This window comes from Dermacentor variabilis, chromosome 1, assembly GCF_050947875.1.
Source record: "Dermacentor variabilis isolate Ectoservices chromosome 1, ASM5094787v1, whole genome shotgun sequence".
Lineage (NCBI taxonomy): Eukaryota > Metazoa > Arthropoda > Arachnida > Ixodida > Ixodidae > Dermacentor > Dermacentor variabilis.
Genome location: NC_134568.1, coordinates 188,728,086 through 188,741,864, shown reverse-complemented (window position 1 = coordinate 188,741,864; position 13,779 = coordinate 188,728,086). Strand labels below are relative to the sequence as shown.

General features: G+C 45.2%; 1 protein-coding gene across 1 annotated transcript in view; it reads right to left on the bottom strand.

Moving 5' to 3' along the window:
• Positions 1–478: 478 nt before the first annotated feature.
• Positions 479–13,779, bottom strand: part of LOC142591659 (luciferin 4-monooxygenase-like) — a 34,969-nt gene continuing 21,668 nt past the window's right edge. The window contains exons 5-8 of the mRNA XM_075703949.1: positions 10,145–10,245; positions 5,263–5,407; positions 2,744–3,007; positions 479–601 (exon numbers count right to left, since the gene is read on the bottom strand). Coding sequence (XP_075560064.1) covers positions 480–601; positions 2,744–3,007; positions 5,263–5,407; positions 10,145–10,245 — 632 coding nt within the window. The 3' untranslated portion in view covers position 479. The remainder of the gene's footprint in view (positions 602–2,743; positions 3,008–5,262; positions 5,408–10,144; positions 10,246–13,779) is intronic.

Here is a 13,779-nt window from a genome sequence, read left to right as displayed (position 1 = left end):
AGGACGAATTCACACAGCTTTTCATTCGTAAGTGTTCTTTGCCATTGGCTGATCACCGCCTTCGCAATGTCCCGTATTACATTACATATTACAATTCTAGCTTAAAAGCTTTTTGTGAAGGCGGTCCTATTGGAAAATCCTATATACCCGGTGTCAATATCTTGTTTGTTCCGAGAACTGGTCATTACAAAAGATAAAGGCCTGCATTCACAAAAAAGCTCTTACGCTGTATTTGTTCGCAAGAGGAAATTGTGAATTCGATCGCCATTCCCCGAAGTAACAATTTGCTTATTTCTATGTACGTCCAAACATGTTGTAAGAGTAATCGCTCTTCTTTCATTTATGATGGCAGTGATGTTTTCTTCATACTATTGTTGTCAGCCAAGATGAAACAAAAGTGCAATTAACGAAAGCAACTATCGCAGCAACGGAAGGAGCAGCCAAGACAAGATGTCAATTCTTTATTTGATGCGTGCTTATTACATGGATTGCATGTATTGATCTCTAAGCTGCCGGCGGAGATATTTTCCAGATTCCGACTTCGGTAATTCTTCCATAAATTGTACGCCGCCGTGGAGATGCTTGTGTGGCGCTGAAGTTTCTGGAGAAAAAAAAGGCAAAAACGGATGCATAGCGAGAATTAATTATTATTTTTATCATACCTATTTGAAATGTCATTTAGACCGGTAGTTAAGGCCGGTAGCAGTCGAACAACGTACGCAAACTCCGTAATTGTTACATCTATAACATTATCTACCTCACCAAACTTTATTACAACTTGGCGGTGAATCCTTGCAAAAATTTCGCAATATAACTTAATGACTCCGATAACTCTTATTGTGATAGGACTCAGCCAATGTTTATTGGCGTTGATGAAGCCTTACGAATGTGACAAAACCGACAGGGAGCTTTTCTATATCCAGTACTTGACATAACACTATCATCATTTTCACCGTAATTATCCTTAGCTATTGAAACTGCTGATTACCTGAATTAGAGAGGCACTGGTTGTAAAGAAGGTTCTTTTTTCTCACCGTTTTTCAGCATGTATAATTCCGTATACAGTGAAAATTTCACCAGGGACTACTATAACCCTGATTGTTGACGAGACCACAAACTCAAATTGCTTTGAAGGTATTTTTAAACCTGAAGAAACGCTCATTATATCGAAATATATTTTCGTACCTAGAAGAGATTACGAAGCTGACTGAATCTTTTTAAGTATAGCATAACTCACAAAAGTATGTGCATGATTACCTAAAGAAATTAAAGGGTTCACAGCGCCAATCACTATCTGAAGGTGATCGCTGCCAATGGCGGGATCAACCACAGTGCAAGAAGGCATGGAAATACCCGAGCTAGCAATGTTACTATTAAGACAGTGCGCGACTGACAACAACGACGACGACGACGACATCAACAACAACAACAACAACAACAACAACTTTAGAACTTCAGCAAAAAAAATTATTGGAAACAGACCAATCCCACAAACGTCTCCCATATGAATCAGCGTGGAAGCCCCGCGACACATAGTGAGAATTGTTCCCCCGCAATCAATGTGTTCTTATTTTAGTAAGCAAAGTTCGCTAAAATCACGACAACAAGCATTTATACTACAGTCGAAATGTAAGTGTTAAATGAAAAAGTTGTACGTAGCCGGCAAGTGTTATTTCGAATATACTGAGATATCATATTGAGAAGACATAAACTGATGAACTTGCCACAACTGATAAACTTCTCGCATGAAATTTGGGCCTTACGACAATTTTTTTTTCTAAATACTAAACCTGCACCTCCAAGAAAAAAAAAAAAACGCCGCAAGTTCTTTAAATGACAGCCCTTATCAGCTAGCATTTAGATTGCGTAAAAATAGCAGGATATAAAATAAATCTGTAGCCTGATAAAATATTGAGCGACAATGCCACTGTAATATTATTTGGTGCCCTATGTTGACTACGAACAGCAGAAACTGCTTGCTCCAGAACCATCTTTCAAAAAAGTAATTCCTGATAAGGGACTTCCCATTGTTGTTCCAGAGTTATGAAGACAACTAGAATATTCACAATTAGGAGACATGCTGTGCTAATGAGTCCTAAGGTTCATGTCCAAATCCGGCTTATATATAGGGAATTTGAATCGAAGTGGCAATCACAACCAGGCCCGTGAAAAGTAAAAGGTTGCACTACAGCCACGTCAATGAAGGGAGAATGTTCTTTTTTTTACTCATTCAGATATCGCATCATCCTCGTCTTCATTCTCCTTCCATCAGTCGCTCAAACCTTGCGCGTACCCCTATATTAGAAGTAGCATAGGACGTGGTATTGTATAATTTTGCCTGTACTCTATTCATCGGATGGCCATTGACGATGTAAACTCGTCGAAGCCAAGCATGTGCTCTCTGTGAGCCTAACAAATCCACCTCCCAGCAACACCCGCCTTTGTCTAGCCAAACCAGAATGCCACTATATCATCCACATCCGGAAACGGCGACATCAACGCCACCGACGGCTACCCTGGTTTCCCTGCTCGACGTTGCTTCTGACAAAGTCCACAGGCACGCGCAGACATCACCGTTATATCCTTGATGCTCTTCCTGAACGTACGCGCAGTAGGTGGATAACAATGATGAAAAAAAATTAAAAAGAAAGAAAGAAATGCTCAGCTTTTCGTTGACTGCTCAGTTGTTGTAACGCAACGTGGGTACTAAAACGAGTCGCGGCTCTGTGTATGGGACACGTACCGGCGACCATTTCGCTTAATTGAGTCGCCACCTCGTGCGCGGGCATGGAGCGCGCCTCGTCGGTGAGCACGACGAAAGCCCTGGGCGCCTCGCCCATCTGTCGGTGCGGCACACCCACCACGGCCGCCTGGCGCACAAATGGATGGCGCATGAGCAGGTCCTCGAGCTCTGCCGGCGCCACCTGCTGGTCCATGCACTTGATCAGGTCCTTGATGCGGTCCACGATGTACAGTTGCCCTAGCGCGTCGTAGTGACCCACGTCGCCTGCGCGCGTAGCACCATGGCGTGCGCATGTATACATATATATACTCGCGGCAAACGCGCTGCTGATGCGTCGTGGAAAGACGAAAGCAACTCGCTACTCTTGACGACGGGCATAACGCTGACTTATATCGCAACAAGCTACGCAGGTAACCGATGCCATCTAGGGAGCTTCTGGCTAGGGCTTCGCTTAACCAAGTTTCGTCCGGAGTGTCCGCCGCCGCTGTTAGAGCGACAGACAAGGGAAATGTTCCAGTTCCAACGGAATCTAGGAACCTGTTTAAGCACCTTTTCCGTCGTTTCTGGTTACGCGAGTACAATATCTTCAGTATCTCAGCGCACGCCTCTAGAGTGAGTATCATTAATAAGACGTTGTTTCTCCTCTTTAAGGTTGTCTATGGCACCACGCACTTTCCCAATTGGCTTAATTATGTCCATCTACGCCTAAAGCAAATATCTTTTAGACACAGCCTCGTCACAGTACTGAGTGTTCCATAGCTCGACTTCATAAAAGCACGCAGTACTATGCATGCTGCTTATATCGACGTATACTCCAGACTTCGTTTCGTGTGTTCTACAGTACAGTGTCGATTATTCTAGCGATTTCTCATTCCCGTCTCTCACAGGTAGTATTATACGTTTTACATACAAAGCCTCGTACGCTTAATATGAATGTAACATTTATGTAGCTCTCTACGGCCGTTCAAGAAAATGGAATAAAGCCGTGAAATTGTGGCATCTGCCGATTTCAGTTCAACGTCAAGAATGCAATAGACATTTACAGCAATTCACAAAACATTGAAGAGAAAATCGCGAAATCTTCTAATCAAATGAAATGTGCAAGAAGGTTACTAAGGACTTTTATAAACACACTCTACATTTGTTTAGGAACTATTGTGTATTATCTGTTCATATCTTCTAACCAATGGTGTAAACTTCCTGAAACGTGCATACTGATTGGGCGATTGGCCGATGCATCGTGCTTGAACAAAAATGCACCGATACACAGCCTCGGTTAGTAGGGGTAACTGTTGCGGTGAATATCGCTGTCAGTTCTTTTTTTTTTCTTTTTTTCTTTCCGTGGTGCCACTATTGTTGCACTGTTGATGCCCGCAAGCCCCGTGTAAACGCAAATACCAAGTTCCACGTCTGATACGCTCCTGCGTATGGTTACATCTGTACTGTTCCTTAATTAATCATTGAAATACTTGAACAAAAATACAAAAAGAAAATAATCAAAAAATAAAAAAGGCTTGCGTTCACTTGTTAGCAATAATGCGTACGGAACTGCCTCAGCTTTCTGCAGTTCGCGGCGCTTTCTCTTCCGTGGCGTTGTGCGCTTAAGATGCCTAATAAGTTGCTGCATTTGACAGCACGATGTCGCAACAAATCTGTTATGTATGTTCATAAAAGTTTCTTGCAATGCTTTTTGAAGGAACATTGATGAGTTCAATAAGTATTCTTACTTATGAACTGCCTGTGTTTTCGATTGTTTGTTTTAATTATGAATATAATACCAGGGAAAAAAAACCTTACGTTTCATTCCATGCGCACATACATGCGGCGAACTACTTTGACATCTGTTCAACCGAGACGCTGTGAGACGAAGATTTCCACAATTTCGAAGTGATAGCTTTAAGGGCCCCGTTGCGCAGTGAGCATGGCGTTGGCGGCGTTGAGCGTGAGTTGAATGCATTACCGTGAGCGAAACGTGTCTACCAATCCTAGCGCGGCGCGCCGACCGTGCGTGGGAAGGGCGTTGGGGGGGGGGAGGAAAAAAAGAACCACGAAGCTTGCCTTCCTGCATAGATATCACCGCAAACGTTTCTCGGTAAAGATTACGGTCCATAAGCTGCAGTTCCCGGAAAGCGTGATAAGCAGTCAGGTACTCTAATGCCATCGCGTTCTACTATTAAAGGCGAACCTTAAGCGTTTCCAGAGCTTCTTTCTTGTTTTCCAACGAGTTCTATCCACGCACACAGTTTTCTAGGCCAGTCGTACGTTAACTAAATTGTACCACCGGTGAAAGTGCAACATTAGCCGGTGGGAATGCTGCTGTTGACCACAACAATCGACGTCGAGGCTTGCGTCTACGTGTTAACAATGCTGAATATTTTGTTACTTTGCAGCATCTTCTTTGAAAGTTATCATCCCTACTTTATTCACTTTTCGAGTACATGGTTTTGGTAGCCTCAAAATGGCACCCACGACGGTAATTTCAGGCGATGTTCGTCAAGGAGGAAATGACATAAGCCCACCCGTGTGATACCAGCCGTCCGCGTCGATAGCGTTCTCGGTGGCCTCCGGTTTGTTCAGGTATCCCAGCATCATTTGGGGCCCACGAACCAAGATCTCGCCGTCTTTGTCAGCAGCCAGCGGCTTTCCGGTGTCGAGGTCTAAAACCTGCAGAATGCGAGTATGCATTCACACGTGCACGTACGAAAGGACGACGGCTGCCTGATGCTCAGAATGGAAGCTCATAGACAAACTGATATCATGAGAAGTCAACAAACAAAGACGCCAAGGACAGCATAGGGGAAATTACGTGTACTAGTAATTGAATTAAATAAATCACAAATTGATGGCAATGAAAGTGGATGAAAATACAACTTGCTGCAGGTGGGGAACGATTCCACGTCTTCGCATTACTCGAGCATTCAATTAGTAGTACAAGTAATTTCCCCTATATATGTTGTCCTTGGCGTCTTTGTTGGCTTCTCATGATATGATTACTAAAGATTGGTCCCCTCGGTTAACCCCTTTTTTTTCACGTTCAAAGACAAACTGAGTAATATTGAGGCAATACCATAGCGTAGGCCTCAGAGTCATATCGTCAAATATTGTCATAAATGTCAAATATTAGGCTACATCTGCCAGTCTTGTTTAGAAGGTGTCTCTTCATGCCCTACCTAAGTGTACCCCTTTAGTTGCAAAAGTCCCCTTACTTCAATGTCATACTTTGGGCATCACCATGACGATCATCTAACTATCGCACGCCGGTCGCTACCACGACTATTAATTGGACACTCAACGCCAGCCAATTAGGCAACTCTCTTACGTCACTGCTTTGTGAGTATACGGAGACTGGGGTCGAGTACACAAAGCTTTTCGTTCGTAAGTGCTCTTCGCCATTGGCCGGCAGCCTGCACTAATAATGTGTCCAGCATGAGAATTGGCTGGAATTTGATCTTACGAACAATTCGTAACCTAAGAGCTTTTTGTGAATACGGGCCCTGGTTGGCCGCCTCAATAAAGCTAAAACACAAGCTATATCGCTGGAAAACTGAACGATGCACAAAAGAAGAAAAAACATAGAATATTCAGATCCAACGCACATGTTGGAATATATGCAAAGCGAAGCTTAGGTAAAACGGTTCATGAAATGCTTTGCAGCTAATGGCGATGCGTACAATTTGATGATGTCAGAAAAGTGCCACACGTATCGAGCAACCTTTAGGGATTCTGTACCGCATGTGTGACAGTGAGACAAATGCATTCTGGAGGATTGGCCAAGAATAGGCCCACCCCCAGTGGCACATACCGAATGGCTAAATCAACGAAAGTGAAATAAATCAAAGAATTCGCGAAATATAAGGAACAATTCTACTGACATATCGGTGTGGTTTAGACATATCTGTAAGCCGACATTATATATTCATGCTTTATGCAGGAATCGTGCCTATAGTGGGCATGACCATTCTGGAGGATCGGCGAAGAAACCATGGGGCGGCATGTTGTTGCACTTCAGGGGCGATCCCACCGTTAGCAACCAGTTTGTTGCGTTTGTAGACGATCCCATCGCTAGCAACCTGTTTCTTGCGTACTCCAGGGTAGCGTACCGTACTGCTGCCGAGAAGTAGCGACGCCTGCCTATCGAAGCTCGACCGACATTACTTATTGGGTAGCGTAGCGTTGTCGGCGGGCTGCAGGCATCCGGTAGATCATGGCGACCAAGCAGGGGCGAGACGATTTGCTAGTGCGAAACTTGCACTGTTTATTCAAAGGTAGTTGAAAGAAAATAAGAAAAGCATGAAGTATGAAGTATGAAGTATGACGTCTCTCAAAAGTACATTTCGGAGCCCCTTAAATAGGCTCTCTACAAGTGTGGGCGGGATCTTGCTTCCATCGATGACACGTGACAGGCACCGAGAGAGGGCCCCTCCTCCTGCAATACCGAGCACGGGAAGGAGAAGTCGATCCTCTTTTCGACGAATCCGGGGAGAAGGTCGGGTGAATGACCTCTCCGGCGCCGTAGGGTCCGGCCAAGAGAGGGTAAGGGGATGACGTATCACCCACGGTGCCACGACCATGAGAGGGGAAGGGGATGACGTATCACCCACGGTGCCACGACCATGAGAGGGGAAGGGGATGACGTAGCACCCACGGTGCCACGACCATGAGAGGGGCAGGGGATGACGTAGCACCCACGGTGCCACGACCATGAGGGGAAGGGGATGACGTATCACCCACGGTGCCACGACCATGTAGAGGGTAAGGGGATAACGTATCGCCCTTGGCGTCCGGCCATCCCTAACAATGTGTTGCATGAGTGTATAAATCAAAGAAACTTAGGTAAATCAAGGAATCCACCCGTTAAATATAATTCGACATTCTATTAACAGATCCGTGTGCTATAGAGATGCCTGTGAGCCAACATTATATGCTCAGGTTTTATGTAGGAAATTATGCTTTTGTTACGCAGAACACAGATGGACATACGTGGTCAGCATACAACGTTCACATCAGCCACTTGGTGGGTGCCTTCAAACATCGTTTGTCCGCAAATGTATTCGGCTAAGCAGCAGCCACGGTCAGGAAAGTCTGGGGGGGTTCGCAAGAGAGAGATTCCCTCTAAATGAACGAAAGTGCATCGTCTGCACTCTTACGACTGTCCTATTGGGTGTTCAGACGCGAGTCGTCAAGACAGAGCGGTGCATTCCCAGTATTTGATATTTTACAGGTACAATAGAAAAATTGAGAACTGAGTAAACTTAATAAGCCATGTGACCGGTGGGCATAACTCCTTATTTAAACGCTGTGTGAAGCTCGTGCTTGTAGCGCTAACAAGCGCAGTACAGAAAGGGAAAATGTAGAGAGTTAAGTGCTGAGTATGGTGTATGTTCTTTCTGTATGTGTTCCCTTCTGACCAGAGTTTAGCTGCGTGTTATGAAAGCACCAATATGCTCAGACAGCTTCCGTATTGCAGCGAAGCTGTCTATGGCTAGGGTCTGGAAAAGAAATGTGTCCGAGATGTTCACAAAAACAAATCATGTGGGCCGATCCTGATGATTGTGCAGAAAGGGTCCAAGCTCAATGGCACATACCTCTGCAGGCTCGGGGACCTGTAACGCACCCTTGAACTGCCCTTGTCACACGTGGGACCCAAAGAGATCTCAGGCACAAGGGTAAGAACAATTGTTTTTGAAAAAGAAAATGTTTTGTACAACTTTTTTCAAAAAAGGACTGTTAAAAAAATTCTCGGCGCAAAAACGCGCTAGTGCCACTGCTCGCGCGTTCGTCGTCGTCGTCTTCTTCCGCAGCTGACTCCGTTGTGCAAAAAACTATCAGCAGCAGCAATGACTCGAGCGCCGTCGTCTTCCACAGCTGGCGTAGAATTTCACTTCTGTCGTGGTAATGGGGAGGCCGAGCTTACAGGGGTATGAGCCATTACTTAAGGGGGCATGAGCCATTCATTGCCTTGCGTGACGGACACGTTTAATAACAGAGGTGATACGCGAATGTATGTGCACACCTATGTCGCCACGATGACCAAAGATTGGGACAATAAACATGTTCGTACCTTTGTTCAATACTGTGGGTCACCTCTGTGTCGTGCGCTAAACAACTTCGCTGGTCATCCACCTTCACCGAGTGAAATGGCTCATGAATTTTTATACTCATAAATAATTCGAGCGATTCCCTAATGTGCATAACTGTTGAGTTATATTTTGTTGCGTCAGTGGCGTTTTGCGTTAGCCAGTGTTCACTGCACTATGTAAACCAGGGCCCACATTCACAAAGCTTCCCTTACGCAAGTGCCGTCGGTCGTATATGACATCCCGGCAGCGACCGTCCATCACGAGAGCGTTATGATGAGTGGTGAGAGCCCGATGGCCAACCAATGAGAAAATGCTCCTACGCGAGATAATTTTTGCGAATACGGGACTTGGTTCGCTCGTAAGGAGCAGTGCGGGCTGCTTACGATGATGATGACAAAGAAGAAGGATGCACAATGATGAAGGCAAGTTCAACATTCTCAACATTCTCGAGGTTATTAACAAAATCCAAATAGGTCATTCAGAAGTGCCATCAACCTTCCACAGCATGGCTGGAGTCACGATCGAATCCAACTGAAACTTCAGAAAAACGTGCAACGAAGAGGCTTTTGTATGAGCTTCTCCTGCGTGAGCAGCACAGGTGCCAAGAAAGGTCTTTAAATTATTTAAAATCAGCGATAAGCTCTCATCCGGCTTTTACGTCCCCGTTGCCCCCTCCCACTGAGCAGAGTAGCAGGCTAGAGCCGGCTAGCTCAGGCCCACCTCTTTGTCTTCCTTCAAATAAATTCTTTCTCTCTTTACGACGATGTTCAACACCTCTGCGATTGAAGCTATCCATTAATTGTATTTAGTTGGAACTATAGTAACCTTGGTATCACTTATAAGCATGCACACCAACGCTTACCGGTATGATGTGCTAACAACGGCATTATAACGTCATTGCACGCAAACAACTGAACCAGGTGGTCAATGATTCGACTCCTTAAGTATTCGCCAAACATTCAGCTCTTGCTGTTTCTCATTTATCTTGCAGTTGGCAATATTTGAATAAAGAAAACGCCATCCGCTATTTATTGTCTCGAGGAAGCAAATACAACATGCATGACACAAATTTCTACACCGGAAGGTTGTGTCACAATGATAACGTGCGCGCCGATAAAAATCCGTGTCATCAGTAACATGACTGCATTGTATGTGTGGTGTACATTAAATATACTTACAACTGGTAAGACAATTACATGCGCTTCTATATGCTCGTAACAACTCAATGAACAGATTAGGTGATTTTATTCCTTGAGGTGACTTACTTAATATCATGACTACAATGAATGCATCTAATACTCGCTTTTTTTTTTCAACGCACCTTTACTTCGGTCAGTGGCATTGGATATCCAACAGTCTCCGATGAGACATGGTGCAACGGTGTTATGCTGACCATGCCGCTCATCTCTGTCATTCCGTACACTGCGCGACCAAGAACACCAAAACAGGGCTCACGTTCATTCCAGGACGTGCAAACAGCGTAAATACGTCACGAAGTAGACATGCACATGGCGTCGAGGAGAGTATTTCGCTTTCCGTACTGGGCGTTACGGCTTTTGAGCGCCGCTGAAACTTGTGGCATAAACGTGTACTGGAGGTTTTGGAAATTGCCCTGTACCTATACTTACAAGGAACCACTATTTCAGCTGTCAACCATTCTTCCGCGTGTGCAGCGGCATTTTCCACGCTTATTGAGGGCGATATGCATTTAAACATCTCTGTTAACTACCAGATTTAGAGGGTCTGTTTCCTTTCCTAACTACTGACTATACCCCCCCGATGGGCTGATAATCTTCTGGGAGCTTTCTTGCCTGCCTGTGGAAGTAGCCATACCACCTCTTAATAAGAAGGAGCTTTTGCCATTGTTTGGGCGGATTTTCCTAACCGACAGTGGTCTAGCAATGTCGTTAATGACTGTGTTGAGCAGGGTTCGGGAAATATGCTAACGCGTAGCATGGAGCAGCCTGCGAAGTTCCAGCACTTTAAAGGAAACCTTTTCCTTTCTCTCTCTCGTCTCCTCTATCTGTGTCAGATTCTTTTTTTCAGATCAGAAGTGGGCGCTACAATTCTAACAAATCGTAAATTAGACAAGTGAATTCCCCTTTCTCATACGCTGGCTGTTGCGATTACAGAAATTGCATTGAAAGACTGACGCCCTCTGCACAAAATTATGTACTGCATTCATTATGAACAAAAGCCAACTCGCCAAACTTGCCGTACTACTGCACAAAGCAACATTAGCCGAACTTCTTAACTTGTTTATGATATTGGAAGCAATAATCGGACCTATATTACCAGCACGGTTTACAGCTATACATTTTATAAAGGCTAATATTGTCGTTCCAATGCATGCGAGTTGGTCAGTAGCTCTTAGCATCAATAAGTATCCCGCCGTTATTTGCTTAAAATTAGTTGTAATTAACACACTCGACACCGTTGTGCGTCGTTTCCTTTGTTTCAGTCCTCCATGGCATTTCAAAGACACACTTGCACAAGGACGCACACAATTTCATATATTAACATTAAAGCCTACACTGGCTAATTCTTTTTTTTTTTAGCTGGAGAGATGAGCACGTTCACAGGTGCATTCGCGAACAAGCAAACAGAGGGCGTCGCATTATTGCATTTCACGAGCCGAGCATTGCATGCGGTGCGTATGCTGCGACGCGCCCGATTCAACGTACCTGCAATAACTAGAGGAGAGGAAAATAAAGAACGAGAAGAAGACCTGCGCCAGCGAGAGGCGTTGAAGACTTCAACGCAAGACATCTCGCCGACGCAGTTTTTCCTTTGCTTGGCTCTCGTCCTCTCGCTCGTCTTCCATCTCCTTGGTCATAGCAAATGCACTCGCGCAGACCCAGGTGCAGACCCAAGTGCTGTGTCGTGACATTACATGTTCGAATCACCAGAATTACCTAGATAACTCTTGACCTACATCCTAGCATGGTGCCAGGAATAGGGTATGGTTGTAAATAAAGACAAAACGAACTTCCTTCGCGCATCACGCAAAAAGGCTTGTTTCGATCACGGGTATCACATTGGAAAATCACCCTTACATGAAGTATCCAGTTTTAGGCCCAAACAATGAAACCTTCCTTTCCTTCGACCGTTTCCTAACCTTACGTGAGGCCTCCTTACAGCGAGGGATCGATTGAGGAAGCAAGCGTACTGTTAAAGCTCCCTTCGCCCGTCCTCAAGTAAGGGACGGTTGCCGCATGCCTGGGTTCGAGAGGCTATCTTCAAAGCGTTACGCGAACACCACTATTCAGCAGAAAGATGTTGTGTCGTCGCATAATGTTTAAGTTGAAGTGCTATTATAGAGACGCGTGCATGCTTTCTTCTAGTTTTATTTACTAAAAGTAAAAAAGTACAACAGTATAGCGCAAAACTTGTGGCTTCAGCAACGCTGGCACGCCGGCGTCATGCAACGCATAGCAACGCCTAGGAACGCCACTCATGCCGAAGTGCGGCTGATACGAACATGCCTTGCAAGACGCACCGTGCTTGCGCTTCTCCACAGGCCGGTGACAGCGCGCATGCGCAAACAAACGTCACGTAGCTAAGCAGTGAGGTGAAGCGCTCGTTCAGGGCCAGGAGCGGCGTAAGGACGCATGAAGGTAGCTTCGGACCTACCTTACGCTGAGGAAGCACCAAGGAAGCCTTCGCTGAGGGCCCCTCAGTAAGGAAGCTTTCAGAGTGGCATAAGGCGGCCTCACCGGAATGAAGGCTTCCTTACTGAGGTAAGGAAGATATCATTGTTTGGCCCTTAGATACCTAGGTGTAACAATAACTAACAACCTCTCCTGGAATTCACACGTTGAAAATAGCTGCTCATCCGTCATTCGCAAACTCTGTCTTTTACGGAATAATCTTTCGAAAGGTCCCGCTCAGGTTAAACTACTGGCTTATAATTCATTAATCAGGCCTAAGCTCGAGTGTGCATGCGTAGTGTGCGATCCATATAGTATAAACAATATTAAAAAACTTGAACAAATTCGAAGTAAAGCCGTAAGGTATATTTATTCAAAATTCTCACCGTTCGCTTCAGCGTCTGAGCTAGTGATAAATAACGGTATCCAACACCTTGAAACAAGAAAAAACATGCGTCGAGAATATCTTTAAAAAATTGGCGCTTGATCCTGCACCCTATGTATCGTTTCTAACCACACGCCGCACGCGTCACTATCAACCCGGTTCACTAACCCCTTACTTTGCTCGAACTGATACGTTCAAATTTTGCTTTTTCCACGTAGTTCACGCAAAGCGCGTGATGGTTGGCCAGTAACTCAAACGCATGCTATCTTTCTTTCTACCCCCTTTCGTGCTCATTCAGCCTTTTAAACAAACCCCTCCAGTGGCGATTTTCTTGATGTTCAATGCCGTAACGCACTCTGAGTGTCATGTATAAACGGTAAAAAACGAAAAAAAAAGACATTGAATGTACGAAGCTGATGTAAAGCCCCCTTGAGATCGCAGTGCAAGATTAATGTCGTAGCAAAGGCAAACAAAAAAAATGGCTCTGTGCTTCTCCAGTAAGGCTATGGCATATTAAAATTAAGTTATGGGGTTCTACGTGCCAAAACCATTTTCTTCTTTCTGATTATGAGGCACGCCGTAGTGGAGGACTCCGGAAATTTCGACCACCTGGTGTTCTTTAACGTGCACCTAAATCTAAGTACACGGGTGTTTTCGCATTTCGCCCCCATCGAAATGCGGCCGCCGTGGCCGGGATTCGATCCCGTGACTTCGTGCTCATCCTAACACCATAGCCACTGAGCAACCGCGGCGGGTAAGGCTGCGGCACATACGTGCTGCCAATCACGCCTGTGCCGCCAATCACGCGTGCTCTCTTGTAGCAGGAGGCGAAGTAGGCACAACGAAACGGCTGCAACGGTGGCTTTGCTGCGAATGAGGACAACTGCACCCTCATTTCCACGTCTCACGTCAGCAGCTGCC